The sequence below is a fragment of the Maylandia zebra genome, linkage group LG10 (assembly GCF_041146795.1).
Source record: "Maylandia zebra isolate NMK-2024a linkage group LG10, Mzebra_GT3a, whole genome shotgun sequence".
NCBI classification, from domain to species: Eukaryota; Metazoa; Chordata; class Actinopteri; order Cichliformes; family Cichlidae; genus Maylandia; species Maylandia zebra.
Genome location: NC_135176.1, coordinates 13904064 through 13923963, shown reverse-complemented (window position 1 = coordinate 13923963; position 19900 = coordinate 13904064). Strand labels below are relative to the sequence as shown.

The 19900-nt window shown below is 43.2% G+C and overlaps 2 protein-coding genes across 4 annotated transcripts; one reads left to right on the top strand and one right to left on the bottom strand.

Annotated features, from left to right (window-relative positions):
* Positions 1–863: 863 nt before the first annotated feature.
* LOC101487017 (sialidase-3) lies at positions 864–4100 on the bottom strand. Of its 3 annotated transcripts, XM_076889106.1 has the most exons (4): positions 4082–4100; positions 3540–3675; positions 3119–3358; positions 864–3004 (listed from the first exon to the last, which is right to left on the bottom strand). In XM_076889106.1, the coding sequence occupies exons 3-4, from the start codon at positions 3341–3343 to the stop codon at positions 2003–2005; spliced, it is 1227 nt and encodes a 408-aa protein (XP_076745221.1). In that variant the 5' UTR covers positions 3344–3358; positions 3540–3675; positions 4082–4100; the 3' UTR covers positions 864–2002. The 3 variants fall into 3 exon arrangements, with proteins under 3 accessions (XP_076745221.1, XP_004564037.1, XP_004564036.1); XM_004563980.4 differs by lacking the exon at positions 4082–4100 and having other exon boundaries at positions 3119–3377; positions 3540–4047; XM_004563979.4 differs by lacking the exon at positions 4082–4100 and having other exon boundaries at positions 3540–4047.
* A 66-nt stretch (positions 4101–4166) lies between these two features.
* Positions 4167–11495, top strand: xrra1 (X-ray radiation resistance associated 1). Its single transcript, XM_004563978.4, has 17 exons — positions 4167–4353; positions 5021–5166; positions 5249–5320; positions 5412–5484; positions 5589–5686; positions 5847–5995; positions 7354–7458; positions 7677–7786; positions 7864–7913; positions 8002–8091; positions 8171–8264; positions 8350–8465; positions 8855–8989; positions 9107–9236; positions 9375–9490; positions 9586–9691; positions 9784–11495. The coding sequence occupies exons 1-17, from the start codon at positions 4242–4244 to the stop codon at positions 9936–9938; spliced, it is 1857 nt and encodes a 618-aa protein (XP_004564035.2). The 5' UTR covers positions 4167–4241; the 3' UTR covers positions 9939–11495.
* Positions 11496–19900: the final 8405 nt, after the last annotated feature.

Sequence of the window (19900 nt, the reverse complement as noted above, 5' to 3'; positions counted from 1 at the left end):
AGGGACCGTTTTTAAAGATTTGTTTTACACAGACACCATGTGGAAGTCAGAAACAAGAAGACAAGCTAAATTAATGTTGATTTGGATCTTTGCTGATAATTCGAACACTTTGTAGTTATTGCAGTGGGCTCGCCAAGACAAGGACAGGACAGCGTTTCACATGCACTTATTCCAATAGAATAACCTCCTTCGCACATTTCAAAAAGAGTCCATGCAGATCGTTTGCTTCAAGGACACATACAACCCTCATCCTCCTAATGTATGCTGTCTCCACTGTGCCAAGCCAGTTAAATCTCGACTCCTTTAATCTGACCCCACCTGCTACCATACAATAAATGGATGAAGTGGACTAAGCTACTGTGGACTTCCTTTTTATTGCTGTATTTTCACGTGTTTGGCTTTCAGGTTATGCAAGTGCATATATATATATATATATATATATATACATATATATATATATATATATATATATATATATATATATATATACATATATATATCAGAAACTCCCATATTAGTAGAAATGTATTACTTAGGAAAGTTGGGAGAGTGGAGGGGGAAATAAAGAGCTCCCGCTTGTCCTTAATTCCTCCCCCTCTGTTTGCACATCTGCTGAATCACATTAAACTCCCCACAGGCCGCTTCACAACAGAAGTCCTCAACATCATTTCAGCGAGCTGGAGCCCTTCAGCCTCTGTTTGCTGCCATGGGAATGCATCTGAAGTGTTTTTTATAACTGCTTAAAAAAAAAAAAAAACACGCACACAACCATCTCTTTTACTTTTCCTGCTCTGAGTCAGCTTTTACAAGCTCTTCAATTACTTTACATTGTCACAAGGAAAAAAAGAGGAAAAAAAAGGAAGCCAGGTGATCACAGGTTACCTTTATTTTACTAAAATACACGTTTCATGCAGGGTTTTTTGTCACTTTCCACAACAGAAACACACCTAAACTAATGCCACCTCGGGGCTTCTTATTTTAAATGTTTTTTTCTTGTCTGCCGCACAACAACAGGCAAAGAGGGACATTAAAGTCACACGGTACAATATTCCGCATGTGCAAATTCCTAGTGGCTTCATAAATAGCGAGTCCTCATCTGATGTCACATGCCGTCATTAGCGAACCAATAGCGAGCCAGATGTATCTGGTCATAGCGACGCAGTTTACGCTGGGAAAAGAAAGTCATGCTCAATGCGCCGGAAATCAACAATAACGGAGTGCTGTATTGCTTTTGAAAATTAATGTCATAAAAAAATATGTGTGCGGTAAAAAGTAGCCTTAATCTATCACGTTTTAAAAACAAACAACCAAGAAAAACTTAGATGAAGTTGGTCAGCTGGATGCATCTTTTCCCTCCAGTTTTATTGCCACCTTTATGGCACCGACTGTGACCCTGCAGGGGGGGGGAAAGCACTGACAGGCCACGTTCCAAACAGTGGAGAAGGCATACGTGAATCAGAGCACATGACGTGTAAAAAAGGAGAGACTGAGCATGGAGGAAACTCTTTCCAAGGCCTGCTATGATCTTCGTATGAAAATAAAAAGAGGTAGGCAAATTGTCTCTGCTGCTCAGAAAACACTGGCAGTTTAATAAGATGCAAACGGGGATGAAGTGCTTATCAAACATGCTACACGCAAAGCCAGTTTTTTTCCCCTAAGTGACAGTCCAGCACAGCATGCCTGAAACAAACCACCTAGCCTATTCAGAATAGTGTTCTTCCTTATGCAGCTTGTTGCATATTAATAATATTTAATCTTATAATAACTTTTTTTCTTGTGTAAACAAGGAGACAGCAAAACACACGACTCATGCATGCATTATCATCTCCAGAATGTGGAACAATAGTAAACACAGACGGATGTTACTGCACAGCATATTTAGTGGCTTTTTGTTTTGTTTTTCTCTCTATTTTTTTTTCCTTTTTTTGTTTTTAGGCTGTGGGGGAATGTCAGAGAGCTTCGTTTGCTAACACAGAAATAAAAGCGACCACAGTTAGACCGCTCAACGCTTTTCTTTCCTGCCGCCTGTCTGCATGACATCATTAAGGGAGAACGACACGAAGGCAATCTGCTCGAGTTCACTCTCTTTCCCGCACTCCATCAGGCACGAAAACTGATCCTTGTCCCCGTTGTAAGCCAGGTCCGAGTAGCCGCTGGGCCCCCTGTGGATGATCCTGGGTCTGTCCCATCCGGATGAGTGCAGGGGGGATCGGTTCAAATACACACCCATGTCCCTTCTTCTGGACTTGCTCGTCGGGTGCATGAAGAGGAGCCAGGTTTGCGTGTCTGGTGACAGGAGCGATGTGCCGCAGGCTTTGCTTTCCGCGTCGTCGTTTGGGACAAATTCCGGCGCGGGAAAGCCGATGATGCTTCCCTGACATCCGTAGCGCGTTTCCACCAGCTCCGGGGCCATGTGGGGCTTGTCGAAGTAGACGCCGCTGTTTTCACTGAGAGCCTCACACCTGTGGCCCCCGGCATTACGAGCATTGCAGTAGAGGTGGCTCCTGCCCTCGTGGTCTATGATCTCGGCCATTTCACATTCGCACGACTTCTTCCGCAGCATCTTACCTATGTGCCACGTCTGTCCAAAGTCCTCGCTATATACTGACAGTGCACGTGGGTAGACTGTGCAAGGGATGGGGAAGGAGCAGCATCTGTAAGGAATGTAGTAGGCGTACGCAGGGATGATCAGTCGGCCGTTCTCAAGCTGAACACCGTGGCCGGGGCCCACGGCGAATGTGGCCCACTTGTGAATGGCCTCGCCGATCACGCTGTCAGTTAAGTCTGTCACTTGGCTCCAAGTCTGGCCGTCGTCTCGGCTGCTGACGTAGCAAAGACGAGTCTTGTTCTTACCTGTCAGGATCTGCTTCGCTTCCGTGGTTGTGCCCCACACACAGATGAAAAACAAATAGAGCGTTTTGGTGTTTTTTTCATACACCGGGCAAGGATTCATAGTGCGGTGGTTTGGCAGGCACACCGAAGACAGCTCCTGACTGGACGACCACTGGAAAAAAAAACAAAATCCCAGAAACATGACAAAGGCAACATTTGAAAAGAGGACAACAAATCATGTTAACTTCAACTATGAAAATCAAAGTGATCATGTGGCAATGGTAACCTGCATGGATCCATCCTCTTTCAGGGTGCCTCTCCTCATAACGAAAATTTTGGCGTCATTGTCACAGGGTGAGGATCTCTTCTCTGCAAAGGCGAGGAAGGTGTGACAGTGCCTCAGATAGACGAGAGCAGGGATTCTGTATGTTATCCCACTTGGCTCCCTTTCAAACAAAGTTGTTTTAGGAGGTTCTTCTCCGCTGTCTCCCTTCGACGACGTGTTTCCCATGGTGGATCAGAGCTCCTGTGAGCAATAAAATATCCTAAAATGCATGACAGAGCCTCAGCTTCTTTTATAGTCTTGTTATAACAACCTTCAAAGCACAGACTCGGTGAAGAGTTCACACTCCAGCAGCTCCCTATAAACACAGACCGCTGCATTGCCACAAACAGCTCGCACCGTGCATGCACAGCAAAGCCCTTACCTTCACTGATCGCTCTTCACAGGTCCCACTCGTGATCTTTGTCTGAACATCATACCGTCTATAATCGCACGCGAAACCAGAGACCTCTGATGTTCACGACACTGATGCTGTTGGTTCATCAGAAACGAAGCCGTACCTGAGACCGAGAGAGACTTTTACGCTCCCTTCCGCGTTCGCTTCTCAGCTAAACTAAACGTCGACTTTATGCAAATGAATATATCCACCTTCGTATTTGATTGTGTTTTTCTTACTAGCACTACCGCAATAATGACTACATATCAGTTATGGCTGTCACTACCTACGCCGCTCTAAAACGGCCTTCCCCCGCAGGGACGCCCTACACAGAAGCTAGCTAACTAGCCGGTTTAAACAAACACAGGTCAGGCTTAAAATCTTCCGAGAGTAATTATTTGCCAAACAATACACAAAATAAAGCATTTCCTGGTTGTAAACGTGCTTTTTTAATGTCTTTGAATGCCTCAGGTTGGCCCGGCGGAGTATTATCTTGCCATTTTAGTTAATCTTTGAACACCTAAACTCACCGGTCTCTTCCGCCTTTAGCTTAGAAAAGAAATGTTACTGCCCCCTGCTGGACGGGAGAAGCGGTACTCGTCTTACGTGCTGTTGCTAAGATACAGAGAGCTACACTGAAGCTCGGGATCAAACACATTGTAGCAGTTTTTTGACATAGTGTGGTGATAAATGGATTTGGCTGCAGTCAGGATGACTTCAGAGTCCTACACCGCTGACGCAGGGCGGAGCTATCCTGTAAATTGTTTCCCTGCCGGGACTTCACACCACAGAAGACGAGACGGTATGTTGAAATAAAGCAAGGTTGTAACTAGCTTATATTAATGAAATAAATATAGTGAAAACGAACAGCACCAAAACCAAGTTAGCTGGTTACTCTAATGTTGTAAATGCTGTAATGTGAGCTACTGCTATGTACAGTACAAAGTAAATATTATTTATCAAAAGGGGCCCAGAAGTTCAAGCAGTACCAAAGGGCACTTTTATGAATGGAATTTGGGCCATACCCTAAATAATATTTGTGCTTGGTCTACTGAGCTGTCTACACTGTATTAAACTGTATGTGTCTGTCTGTATACAGGTGTATGAATGGAGGGTTTAGTTGAGAGAAATCATAGTTGGCAAAAATCATAGTTTAATTTTGAACATACATGCCCACATATCCGTAATCAGACCAGCCCATCTGGAATCAACAATTATGCCACTTAAATCACCTTTCTGATCCTCAGTTTAAACTTCAGCAGGTCATCTTGACATGTCTAAGCCAAAATATACTGGGTTGTTGCCATGTCACTGGTTCATAAGATATTTGCATTAGTGAGCAGATGCACTGCTCAGTGAGAAAAGAACTGACAGATCCAGAATGAAGAGACTAACCAATAATGAAGAGTGTTTACCTGTGTGAAAACACCTGCTGGCGTGGTTTTAGTCATCCATCTTTGCTTTTATAGGTGCTGGGCACTGGCTTGCAGCTTACAGGGAGGCAGAGGAGCAAAAATACAGGCATCAACGTAGGAGAACAAAAGCAGCTTATAAAAAATGTGAGAGCGAGCTGGCTGATACTTCTCATGGAGTCACATTAGACAGAGCTTTCCTGGTATGAACCTTGAATTCAACACACAAACGCTTATCTGACAAAAGTTAGAAAAACAGTGATATTTTTTTATTTTCTTTTTCAGCTCCAGTTGCATCATGTTGACAGACCCTCTGAGCTCTGTTCTCTGGACATCAGCGAGCAGAAACTAAGCTCTGTAAGAGCCACCTTTTCCTACTTTTACTTACCTTTATCAGCCTGTTGGTTAAAATCATTTGTGATTAGTTCCTTTATACTGGGGGTCACAGGTCAAACCAGAAGAACTCGAGGTGTTTGATAACGTGGCTTACATCAACGCATCTATTAACTCCCTCTCTCTAGGTGAATATGCATGTATACATTATCCTGCAGATTTCATTCTAGCATCGCTGTGTGTGCCTTTTTCATGAAGTCATATCAGAGGCTGTCCATTGTCTTTGCTGCAGGATCTTTCAGTAGTTTTGTGTCTCTAAGAGAACTCAACCTGTCATTAAATGAGGTTAGCGACTTGATGTTTGATGCTGCTGCCTTCCCTCTTCTCGAGGTAAGATGACTCGGCGGTGCTTTGTAACTGTGAATGTGCAAAAGAGATGCTGACATTCAGAGGAAGAGTTAAATGTGTGCCATTTTTCTTCTTCTTCTTCTCTCCTTCTTCTTTTGAATGTGGTTAAGTTCACCCGAACAGTGCATTTTAATCCTCGCAGGTTCTGGATTTGTCCTACAACTGCTTATCACCTGATGCTATTGTTTCTCTCGGTCGGCTCCCACGTCTTAAGGTCCTTCATCTAACTGCAAATCAGCTTCAGCGTCTCCCTCCTAATCTGGGCCCCTCACACCAAGACCCCACTCAGCTGTAAGTGCCTGAAATAGCAATCTATTTTTTACCACGTTTCATCCACGATCAAGAGACGTTAGCCGTCCATCAGTTCAGATGATGAATTTGCTCGTCTTTCCTGCCCACTTTGATGTACGTTTATACTGAAAAGCTTCAAATGAATAAACTTCAGAAGTATGTGCACATTGGTACTGGGCAAAAACAGAATTTGCGAGTGTAGTCTTGGTCTTCTATCCCCACCTCACACACACACAGACACACATACACACACAGTTCTGCCCTGCTTTGTGTTAAATGACTGACAACAAAACAAACTTTAGGTATAAAAAGCTGCCTGATTTACAAATTTACAAATCCAATAGTGGTAGTCATTAAACTGGCTGAATCCAGCTCCCATAAATAATTAGTAAAATATTCCAAGATGAAATAATTTATGGCTATCTTTTAAAATCTGTGTTAACTCAGCATGTTTTAAGTGTTATGATTATCATGATCCATGAAGTTATCCAGTACCTTGGTTATGATTTCATGACACATTTCATTCCTGAAACATTCACAAATGTAGTTTTCAAACCCACCAAAAGGGGGAGCACAAATGCTCCAAATTCACACTTCTGAGCCGGTAAACCTGCACTCACAGGCCACTTTGTTAGGTACACCTTGCTAGTACCAGTTTGGACAGTGTTTTGACTACACAACTGCCTTAAAGCTCCATGGTACAGATGGAGATGGAGACAGGGCATATCCTGTTGGAGACAACCACCACAAGATGGGTACTGTGGTCATAAAGGGATGAAAATGCTCTGCAGCAATACTCAAGTAGGCTGTGACATTTAGACTAAGGTAGTGTGCCAAGAAAATGTCCCATTACACCACCTGCAGTTGTCTGAACCACTGATACAAGGCAGGTTGGATCAATGCTTTCATGTTTTTTCCAGTCTTCTATTGTCCAGTTTTGGTGAACTTGTTTAACTTACAGCCCTTTTTTCCTGCTCTTAGCTCACAGGAGCTTGGTTGTAAAGAGTGGATATTTGAGTTGCCCTTGCCTTCTTATCAGCTCGAAGCAGTCTGGATATTCTCCTTTGACCTCCACCATCAACAGCACTTTCTCCCAGAGACCTGCCAGTCAAGGGATGTTTTCTCTCTTTGAGGTCAACCTCTGTAAACATTCTGATGCTCGTATTGAACTTCAGCAGGTTGTCTTGACCATGACCACATGGCTAGAGGCAGCGAGCTGCTGCCCTGTGATTGGCTGATTTGTGTAAATGAGGGGTTGAATGGTTTACCAAAGTCACTGATGAAAATAGATACATAAAATCTTATTTCACTTTAATTGTATCATCACACACATTTAGCATTTCTTCGTTTACGTGTAGGCCGGCTAAAGATGAAGACACATGCTTTCAAGCTCTAGAAGTCCTGATGCTTGATGATAATGAACTGACCTCTGGAGTCTTCAGGAGCCTTAAAAACCTAACGAGGTCTGTAAGTTTTCCTGTAAAGACTTTTTGCATACAAAATATTCATTATAAATGCACTTTTAAAAAGTCTGCATGCATATTGCCAGCCTTTGTGCGTCACAGTGCAAGTGAGAAATTGCACTTTTAAATAAAAGTGTTTCTTAACATGGACTCCTTTATCACAAGGCACAGCAAATTAGTGGAAACGCTCATTAAGCATTTTTAATTGTTGATTACAGGCTAAAGCATTTAAGCCTACAGGGGAACTGCATTTCTGAAATACCGTTCATGCAACTGGTGGGTTTTTCCAAACCTGTGCAGACTGCCACTGAAGAAGAGGAGGAAGAGGGTAAATACTCGGCATCAGCTTTGTGTAATTCACATGTGTGTCCAAAATTTCCTTTAAAAATATCTCTCCCGATCCAGCACTCGCTCACTCGGAGCCTTCCGATCAGTATTTGACAAGAATCTCAGAGGTAATTCGTCCATGATCTTTTAGATGTGTCATCACTGTAGCTCGGTGTTATTCTCCCATTAAACTTGCGTGTCTCGTGGTCACTCTAGATCTTTCGCAAACACAACTGGGAGCAGAACCGCAAAGAATCCAGTTTACCTCTTCCAGCGCTGCAGTACCTCAACCTAGCTGACAACAAGGTGTGCTGCTGCTTTTTATAAATAAATCCACTATTTTTGGGAAATGAGGTAGCGTGACACACCGGTGGTTTCTCATCAGGTTGCTAAGGAGGAAGCACTGATGGCTGCCACTCTTTTCCCAAAGCTTCGTGAAATTGATATTCAGTTCAACCCCATAACCACGCGGAGGAGAGGTAATATTCCTCCTGTAAAGAATCATTTTAAAATAGGTGTTCGGGGCTTCAGAAACAACCTCATCATGTCTTTGTTTAAATACAGGAGATCCTCCCTTGCTGGCCTACATGCAGGAGAGACTTGGAATAACAATAAAGCAGAAGAAAACACCGGAGGTTGTGAAGCGCCCGCTGAAAGTGTCCACTGAACCAAAATGGAAGGTTGGACTTTTTTGTGTTTGATCACGATCCGTTGAATTTTGCTGTATCAATGTCCAGGCTGGAGTCTTAGGTTTAGTGATTTTGCAGAAAGGACGTGTGATTGACTCCAAGGTGGTCATATTTTTGGTAGCGTTTGCCTCTAAACTTGATCGTTTTTTATGAATTCTGATAAAACTCTGTAAGGGCGTAGAGTGGGGTCATGCTAACAATCCATTAAAAGTGGATTTGCATGCACTAAGGTCTTCAAGGCCAACTTAATGATTGATTGCTCAGAAATGGATAAAAATAAGTCTGGTGTGTGTTATCAAGCTTTTTGCTTTTGTATTAATCACTGTAAAGTTCCATTTCAGTGAATGAATCATTATGTTTTCAATGTTTTCATATTGGAGGTGGATGAAAAAATACCAAAGGTGTCAAAGAAGCTAATACTGCTGAATCCACAAAGCCAGGCTGGCAAAAATGAAGGCAAAAACAGCAGAAACCACACCTTCCATGAAAAAAGAAAACCCTTCTTTCTTACTCAGGTATGTTCTTCAGTAGTTTTCCTCATTGGGATATAAAAATCCATCATTTTACCAAGTTTTTTAAATGTTAGTTAATGCCGCAGCATTTTAACGTAGTCAGTGTTATTTCATGCTCAGGCAGCAGATGGACCTGAGTTTGAATTTGGTCTTCTTCCTGAAGACAAAGAAACTGCAGACAGCAAGGAGAGAAAGCAGTTTGATTTCTTGATGGATGTCGAACCGAACCCTCGTGTGCTCAAGCTCAGTGGTGAGGAAGGAGGAATGTATTTTCATCTGCAGCCATTTCGTTTTTTTGTCAATTGTTTCAAAGCCAGTAAAGTTTGGCTATACAGCGGGACCGTGGAGAATACTGATGCTTTCTTTCTCTCTTCCTTTCTTTGTGCAGGAATTCAAACAGCTGTTCGGATGCTGGAGCACACACTGAAGAATCTCCATGTTTACAGGGACTCGAAACCAAAGCTCGACAGCATCCAGACGCCGTACAGGGAGCGAGAGAAAAGGGTTTGATGTTTAGCCACGCAAACTTCATTTGCAGGCTCGTAAATTGCAATAAACCGAGCGACTTTAACTACGTTTTTATTAATTACTGCACACAGATTAAGGAGCTGCCACCTCTGAAACCTGTGAAGCAGCTGACTGAAAGGGTAGAGGACATGATCAAAGAAATCAGAGAGAGTAAAACAGTAAAAGTGGTCCCTTTAGGTATGCACATTTCCTACTTATACGCAGTGAATGTCAACATATTTCCCCTGTAAAGCCCTCTTTCTTTAAATAACACTCTGTTTTCTGTCCAGCCACTACCCTACAAAGCAGAGGTGTCAGTAAGCAAGAATATAAGGAAGCTCTCTCGCTGATGAGGGACATGAAAAGAACATATAAGATGGTCCACGCGAAAACAATGGAGCAAGAAGCCGCCATCAAGTCTGACAGAGACTCTGACCAAATCTGAGTTGAATCTCCATCTGTTTAACAGTCACATCCAAATAATTAGCCGAGCAGATTTTCTTTGGCTTGAAATGTTTTCTTTGTATTACTGTGAGTAGAAATAAGTAAATCGAGCAATGTTTTCCTCGACTATCAGCTCTAGAGTTGAAGTGCAGAGTTCACAAAGCTGTAGCAGATGCAAGTGTGTCTAATTGTAACTAAAAAAGTGTGCCACTGTCTGCTCCCCGTAAGCCTGACAGTTCTGAGCAGCTGTGCCGCCACGGCTGTGACCAGAATCCATCCAGGATGAATGCATTGTATTCATTAGGAGTTTGTCAGTAGAGCTCATTGCAAAAACAGAAAGTAGAGAGAGCTTTTTCTCTCTTTTTGTTTTGTTTTGGGTGAGGAGAGGTGTTTTAGACTGTTTGTGCACATTTATATGCAAACACCCTGTTCTGTTGAAGGAACACTGGGGTAGATTAACAGTGCAACAAAGTCCACATCAAGCCCTGCTGTATTTGAAAATGTTGTACACCCTCTAATGGTTCCCAATCAGCTATTCTCCATGGGTATTGTGCATCACCCTCTCACTCACCTTTTATATGGTAAATGGCCTGTATTTATATAGCGCTTTACTAGTCCCTAAGGACCCCAAAGCGCTTTACATATCCAGTCATCCACCCATTCACACACACATTCACACATATATGAGATTTTCAAAAATGATTATGTGGCTGATTATTATCTTTTCGTAACTTTGAACAGACTTCTGCAGTGCAGAATGATTTAGGTTTCGATGCCAATGTGCGGTATTACTACGAGTTGAGAGTGGTAGTTGTTTGTTTTCGTTGCTCATTCCCTTTTTGATTTCATGGTCTTGTCCATCATATGATTTTGATTATTTGTCTCGAGTGCAGCGTGCAGATGTGGAATGCATGTTCAGCCCCTGTGGAATAAATCACTTGGCACTCTGAAGATACTGGGTGCAGGGATTCTGGGTTTTTACATTCATGTCGGGACATTTTTCTGCTCCTGTATGGATTGAATCATAAAACATTTATGCATTTCTTACGCTAAACAAAAAAGCGTGCTCTGGCAGGGGGTTCGGTTTAAGACGGGACCCAGATTCAACATGCGAGGAGGTTGTAGGGAAAAAGGTGATAAAACTTTTATGGAACGAGCCGAGGAACAGCTGAGGTGTTGATCTCGGGAGGGGAAGACACAGAAGAGACGAAGAACAGGCAGAATGGGCCTAATGCAGCACAAACAATGGATCAGAGTCACCTGATCCAGCCATAGAAGGAAATTTTGAAGCCTAATGTTAGAACAGAGAGAGTCTGCCTTCCAAACCCAAACCTGGAGCCTGGTTCTGCCTCTCATTATGCTCCCGGAAACAGTGGGAACCACAAGTAAGATGTACTCTGAGGGTTAACATGCTGCTCCAGGATCTTTAGGATAAAAGCAGCTTGGTTATAATTTAATTCTGCATTTCACTGTCTTTTTCAGTTTGATCAAAAATGTAAACACAACAGAAGATAGTATGTCTGTGAAGGTTCTCAGTCATCCAGGTCATCGTAGTCAAAGGAGCTTGCAAAGAAAAGCGTCTGGACTTCTTTAAGTTACTTGAAGACGTTTCACCTCTCATCCGAGAAGCTTCTTCAGATCTAAGGTCAAATGGTGGAGAGTCCCAGATATAAACCTAGTGGGAGTTTCCCCCCACAGAGGGACAAAAGGACCCCCTGATGATCCTCTAATCGCCTGAGCCAAGGTGTGAAATTGGGTGTGGGTCCCAATCAGCCAGAGTTTCGGGTGAGTTCATTGTGAAACCTGGCCCCACCTTATCATGCGAATTCCTGAGATCAGATGGCCCAGGATGTGAGTGGGCGTTAAGGCGTCTGGGAAGGGATCTCAAAACTGGATTATAGATGGCAGAGAGTTGGTGTCGTAAACCCCCGCCTCTGTTCAAAGATGGTCGCTCACAGTGGACATAGATGGCTTCTTTCACTCCTCTTTCAAACCATCTGTCCTCTCTGTCCAAAATGTGAACATTGGCATCCTTGAGAGAGTGTCCTTTATCCTTAAGATGCAGATGGACTGCTGAGTCTTGTCCTGTGGAGGTGGCTCTTCTGTGTTGTGCCATGCGCTTGTGAAGTGGCTGCTTGGTCTCTCCAATGTAGAGGTCTGGGCATTCCTCGCTGCACTGTACAGCATACACCACATTGTTAAGTCTGTGTTTTGGCGTTTTGTCTTTCGGGTGAACCAGTTTTTGTCTGAGCGTGTTGCTGGGTCTGAAATGCACCGGGATGTCATGCTTGGAGAAAACCCTCCTGAGTTTTTCTGATACACCGGCTACATAGGGGATGACAATGTTGTTGCGTCTGTCCTTCTTATCCTCCCTCGCTGGTGGAAGCTTCTCGGATGAGAGGTGAAACGTCTTCAAGTAACTTAAAGAAGTCCAGACGCTTTTCTTTGCAAGCTCCTTTGACAACAGAAGATAGTGCTTAGTTATTGAAACCGGGGTGTCTGCATGATTGGGCGTGCGCTGCTTTAACATGGTGTTGTGGTTGTGTTGTATAACTACTGTGAATTTCTGAAACCTTGCCCCCGGGAAACATGCCTAATAATAAAAACAGTGAAAAAAATTACAGTAGCTGCTCACCATAGCAATGGAGTGCATGCAGAAGGAACTCTTTTAGTTTTGTGTGTGGAAGAGTCAGCATTGGGTTCCAGTGATATGTTTTAATGAAATCAATCACTGAGCTCTAGCATGAGAATCGCTGTCATTGTGGTGTCACACAAATCTTAGCGATAAACAACTTTCAGCATTGTAATTAGTTTAAAGCAGTGTTCTATTATTTTTTCACTAAAAAGTTAGTCTTGATGGATGAACAGTTTGACACAGTGAAAACAATCGGTACAGTGCTGCTCAGTGCTATCAGGCAAACACCTGGTCTCCAGTCTGATGGCCTTGTTCAGGTCTTTTCATCCTTAACTATATTTTTGCTGGTAATGAGGAGCCTGTGCCAAATGGCAGAGACACCCTTCTACAGAAATACTCTTTTCCAGTCCAGTGGAGCTCAGCTCCACACAGCCGAGCTTGTCTGAGCTGCAGCGATATTCCACAGTATTGGACACAACAGCTGCTGAAAATCCTCGATGCTAAATAGATTATAAATGATCAGATTGTTTTCATTATTGACTCTCAAATTGCACTTTTACTCCCTATCCAGGCTTGGGTGCGACTCCATTAAAGTGCCCTGAGACTTGTTGTTGCTTTCACTAACATTATGGATTTTGTTCTGCAGCCAGGAAGTCCTAGCATGAACTTATTTTGTTTGACCAGATTGCTGTTACAAAGTAATTTAGAAATGATAATGATTAGTACTTGCAGTCCAGTGCTGTCATGTTGTAATTCTTTAATGCTGGAAGAAAAATAGACATGTACTCTTGTGCAAGAGGTTTGTTACACATGTTAGTTTTCCACATTTTTGGGAATAATCAGTCCCTCTGATGGCTGTCTATTCCAAGTACACTCTAGGCGTTTACTGACCTCATCACAAACTTGGAGATCTCTCCAAGAACTCTTCACGAGATTGTGAAAAAATAACTCAGATGCACTTAGTTGGTAAACCTTCCACTTTTTTCACCAGCTCTTTTGGGACATACACCTTCCTTTTCTTTGTTTGTGTTTGTGCCAACATGTGAAAATTTTAGATTATGTAATTAATAAAGCAGATGAATCTGATCATTTCTTTTCCCGCATTACCGTTGTGCAGGCGATGAATCCTGGCTTCATGCTGTTACCTCAGGCTCCTTCTGCAATTCTAAAAGAATCTGTTATCAGGAAAAAGTCAGAAGGATAACTACCAAAGCAACTACAAATTCCCCTTTGAGTCTGATCAGTCGATGAGTAATTAATCACAGCCAGTTGTGCTTGAATCTGCCAACACAGTTTCAGTGTGAGCAGTTGCTTTATATAGACATAAACAGTACCCCAAAATACCCCAAGAATGCAATACAAAGGGATGTTTTATACTAACAGATGTTTTTATATTTATCAGCTATGTCAATAAATAATGACAGATGCAGGACACAAAGCTGTAAAGGCCCTGTGGTACGAATGGCTTCAAAACCTCTGGATCCTACACTTCCCAAAATGCAATTTACCCAGTTTGCACTTAAACCCCACATTCCCAGCATAAATAACCTCGATGACATCAATGTGATATCATGAGCATTATTTTTTGTTGTCATATATAATTGATTTACTTGTAGACGCCTCATGGGGGTGCTTAAAAGAGGACCTCTTATGCTTCTCTTTATTTTCTACCACATATGCAGCCACATGAAAAACAAAGTACTCTCACATCTGGTGAAAAGCAAACACAGCAAGTCAGCACAAACACCTCATACTAACTGTCAAACACAGTGGCGGAGGACTGAAAATTTGGGCTTGTTTTGCAGCCACAGGACCTGGGCATCTTGCAGTCATTGAGTCAACCGCGAGCTCTTCTGTATACCAGAGCATTCGAGGGTCAAACGTGAGGCGATCTGTTATCTGTCAACAACTAAAACTTGACTCAGACTGCAACAGGACAAAAATCTCAAGCACAGCAGCAACTCTACAAAGGAAACGAAAGAAAAGAACCAAGATGTTGCAATAGTCGAATCAAAGCTCAGACCTCAACCTGACTAAAATGCTGTGGCAGGACCTTAAGAAAGCTGTGCATAAATAAACACCCACAAAGAAAAGTGGTACAAATGACTCTAAAACGATGTGAGGAACTGATAAAATTGCATGGAAAACAATTCCTTTTAGTTATTGCTAAAGGCTACAGGCTACTGAATAACTGGCTGTAGGCCTACTTTGTTTTTCCCCACAGAGCGCCTTCTTTTTCACTTAGTTTGTGACAAATAAATATTGATTCATATTGATGTTCATCTGAGATTTTCTTTAATTAATTTTAGAACCTATGAAGGACTAAATCTTTTTGTAATAGGTCTTAACATGTAGAGTTTTGGGAATGTCTACACCTTCTGTTTTTTGCACAACAGTAAATAGACGCCAGAGCAGTCTAGATGCTTGGACTTTTAGTTCTGCATGATAGTATACCTATATATTAGGGGTGCAACGATACACAAAATTCACGGTTCGGTTCGATATTTTTTCGATACAGAAAAAAATGTTCATGCCTTTTTAATTTGTCATTTATTAAATTTTCACGGCACATTCCGCACCACATCTCTGTGCGTTCATCATTTGTTTGAAGCCAGCTCACCTCCTGCAACTACTTTTCCGAAAATACGTGCTTCTTTTGTGGTTCGGACTCCTGACATTTCTTTGGAGGTGGAGGAACATCACAGTAATTGCTTAAAGGAGCTTCTTCGACATCTTTAAGAGTTCTAAACAAATGTCGGTCCTCCTCCAGAAAATCTTATGTACGCAAATGTAACGGAGGCGGAAGGCTGATTCTACTTCCACAGTGGTTTTGTGCGAAGGAAGGAAACCTTCCTCCAGACGGATTGAGCAGTGGGAAAACCCGGCGGCGTCTCGCCGCCCTATCAATGTTTCTGTTCCGGTTTCCCGAATGGGCAGAGCTCTCAACTCTGCCACCGCTTTCCTGTGGCAAACCAAGCAGCACCAGCCCGTCTGGGCTTGTGGCCGCCGCCACCGCCTGATACCGTTCACTCTCCCAGTCCTCACTCCACCATCAGTGTCTTCTCTCTCGTCTCCCATCACTCTTATTGGCCTCCGGGACCTCACAGGTGTGTTGGGTTCATAATCAAGGAGGGGCGGAGACTTTCCAGGACAAGTCACCGATGAATACCATAAAACATGCAATAAAACCCATAAGAATACAACACTATACAATATTAAAGAAAGTAAAACACAACCAAACATGCACAATAAAAATATCTTAGGTAACTTGTCCCTCTCCACCCCGTGACATCCCCCCACACTAAAATATTAGCAGTCCCTGCTAAGGCCCAACTTGCGGTCCTGCAACCTTCTTGGAGTCTGGTTTCTTTCTTTTTTGTTCGGCCCCCAAGGAAAAATACAAAGTGCGCCATTCTGTCCAGTTCCACAACAAGCGAACCATTTCGCATTCCATAGCATAGCTACCCGGAAACCATTAGGTCCTAAGCTGCACCTCGCTGCCACTGTGGGGATACTTCCAGGCCTAACCTGGGCTTCATGCTTCATCCCAAGCACTGCTGCCTAGCAGCAACCCATAACCCCACTTCCTGCAACCCTGCAGCTGACCTCCCATGGCAACCTCGGTCGAAAGTTCCTCATTTACTCTTCTTGTGGGCAACACTCATACCTGCGCACATTATCCATACCCATCTGCTCAGGGGTCCTTGGCTTTGGCTCCAACAATCCATCCTTCTTCTTTTGTCTAACCCTTTAAACTTCAAAAATACCGGGGCACCAGAATACACATACATCATCAAAGTTGCTATTCCCTCAGCTACCCCAACTGCTCTTGACCGGATTCTGTCGACGACGCCAATTATGTAACGGAGGCGGAAGGCTGATTCTACTTCCACAGTGGTTTTGTGCGAAGGAAGGAAACCTTCCTCCAGACGGATTGAGCAGTGGAGCCGCCAAGGGAAAACCCGGCGGCGTCTCGCCGCCCTATCAATGTTTCTGTTCCGGTTTCCCGAATGGGCAGAGCTCTCAACTCTGCCACCGCTTTCCTGTGGCAAACCAAGCGGCACCAGCCCGTCTGGGCTTGTGGCCGCCGCCACCGCCTGATACCGTTCACTCTCCCAGTCCTCACTCCACCATCAGTGTCTTCTCTCTCGTCTCCCATCACTCTTATTGGCCTCCGGGACCTCACAGGTGTGTTGGGTTCATAATCAAGGAGGGCGGAGACTTTCCAGGACAAGTCACCGATGAATACCATAAAACATGCAATAAAACCCATAAGAATACAACACTATACAATATTAAAGAAAGTAAAACACAACCAAACATGCACAATAAAAATATCTTAGGTAACTTGTCCCTCTCCACCCCGTGACACAAACACGCATTGCAACTTCTTATCTTGTGCGCGTTTTTTATTTTGACAGCGAATGCGCACCTGCGGACCACTTATGTGCACCCCTGGTTATTTAGCTCGTCATATTGCAGCCACAGAAATTATTTTGTCCATGAAACCATAAAGCTGCACTTTCTTTTTGCCTTATAGTCTGATTTGTCATAACTTTTCCGTTTTGTGGTAAGCTTTTCTTTGGCTGTCACTTCTTCACCCTGACCTGTCTTATTTGGCTCAGCAGAACTAAAATATATATCCTGCTGCTTTTACACACACACACACACACACACACACACACACACACACACACATAACGGTCAGCGATTCTCTGCGCGATCAACCTCTCACATGTTTAAGCTTGCTGCGGGTGAGTTCACTTGTCATGTTTGCATAGTAAGCTAACGATTAATAAGACGATGTCAGAGGAATTGGTGCGCAAATTATCATCACTCACAGATCAGTGCTGTCGCTCTCTATACACAGTTCGCACGATTGCAAAGTGAAAGCAAAAAACAAGCGCAAATTCAAACGCGATTTCAATATGTCACATATTGACAGTGGCTCACCGATGCCAATGACATAATTACCCAGCTACATTTCCGAAAGAATGCAAAAGCATTGACATATATTTTTCCTTCCTACGATAAGCCGATGGGCAGGGCGGAGATAGATTTTGGTAGCCCGACTGGAAAAATCGCTAGCCCCGGGACGTTGGGCAGGCGATTTTGCGAGCCCTGTATCTGATTGAGGAATCACTCATCTTTGGAAAAGAGAGTTTATTACAGAGAAATGTCTCTTTCCAAAATAAAAGCTATACTATACGCTTCTTCTGGGCTATATTCTCAGCAGCATATTAAACATATCAGGTCCCCATAAGGAGAATCATGTGCTAACGGCTGTCTAAACGACTCGGGTAAAGTTTGTAGCATGCGTGCTTGTTGTTTTTGTCTGCTTCCACTTGTCTTTGCACTAGGATGATGTCGGAGTAAATGTGCAGTCATATTCGTTGCGTTCCCACTAGTGCTGTCAGCGTAAATCTCGTTGAAATGACATTAACGCCACAACACGGCAAATCTCCGTTAACGAGCTACCGCGGATCGCCCGTGCGTGGGGCTGGACGGCCAACACGTTAACAAGCTAACTGCGCTAACACACTAGTTCCCACCCATGTAATTAAGCATTGCGTGGCACATCCAACATACTGTTTTACTTTAGTCCATGACGCGCTTACCTTCAGGGTCATACGTCACATGAAAACCAAAATAATTCCAAACGCCAGATCTGAATGAAGGTGGGGGAGGCTCAATTTGCCATGTTGCAAGGAGAGCTTAACTTCTGTCTCGCTAGCTTGCCCTGCGCTCTTCCTTCTGACGATGCTGTCTGTGTTGAGCGCTCAGTGGATCTGCGCTCGACAGTGCAGCCTAGGCGGAGTAGTCGAACGCAGATTCACTGAGCGCTCAACACAGACAGCATCGTCAGAAGGATAGTTGATAAAATAAATTACAAATTTTGTATTGTTCGATACATATGCGTACCGAACCGAAAGCACTGTATCGAACGGTTCAATATCGATACGAATATCGTTGCACCCCTAATATACATATATATATATATATATATATATATATATATATATATATATAGATGAAGGTATACCTTCATCTCTATGTTAAAGTCCCTCCTACATGCTGTTTAAGCTCTCTTTAAAAGTGGAAGCCAGGCATGAAGCTAGCTTAAAAGGGAGGGTGGTCTCAAAAGCCAGTTTCACACAGTGGTTTGAGTGAGATGCTGCCCTAAGGCCCAGAACAAACTAAAAACCATTATTCAGCACTGTGACTCATGCAACACTCCTATAGCAGGGTCCAACTTTATAAATAAGGAGCTGGAAAACATATGTCTATGTTCAAGACTGGAGACATAGTCCACATAGCTTATTGTAATACACACAAAGCTAGTTTTACTTTAGATTGCAGACCAAAGCCAATAGAGAACCCTGTTTCTCTCTGTTTTCATTGGATTTTTCCTCACATTAACATTAACCGCAGAATAAACACATAAAAGCGACTTCTTCTGTAACCTCTTTGATGTTACGATGAAAAACTGATGAGTTGAGTTAATAACTGAAAACACATTTCATCCGCGCTCTTGGTGATATAACAGAGTCTGGCAGGGGAGTCGGATACTCTGTCCAAACGCAAAAAGAAAAATAACAAAAGACATGGCGAAGAAAGGCGCTGATGTCTTAGGCACGGCACATCTGTTTACATATTTATACGTCTCTTTTCTGTACGTCTCAACGCGGCACAGCTTCACATCTGGAGCAGTCGTCACAGCAATCAAGCCTGAGAAATGTTTGGGTAAGGTTTGTTTGACTCTCAAACTGAGGGCCAACAGTTAAGCTTTGAGGATAACCCTGTGGAGACTCAAACACCAGATTTGGCTCGGAAAGAATAGGCCTGAATACCTCATCAACACTCCTCATTACTCAAGTGCCAAATGAGCTCACTGCGGACTGAACCTATTCATTATTTCCTTTGATGGACAATTGAACTGTAACACACTTATCATGTAATCCTGGAAAGGCTTCAGATATTCTGGCTGACATTTGAAAAGAGGCCATTGTTAATTATAGATCATAACTGTAAAGTTGACACTTATTTCGAGGTGGGGGGTGGTGGGGTATTCCACCCCGCTGCGATCTGTCTTTAATAGTTTATTGCCATTGCAGGCATGCATTAATATTTCTGACCTTTAACCCTCGTCGTTCAGGGGTAAAGGAACGAAGATTTAAGCGTTCGTGACATGTAGCCTCGTACTGTCCGTATTTTTTTTGGCCCGACTCCAAGCATCGGCTAAAATGATCAGGGCCAACTTAATTAACAGGAGGGTTAAGGGTGTAAAAAACAGAGCCCTTGATAGATTTCGGAAGTATTTTGAAGAA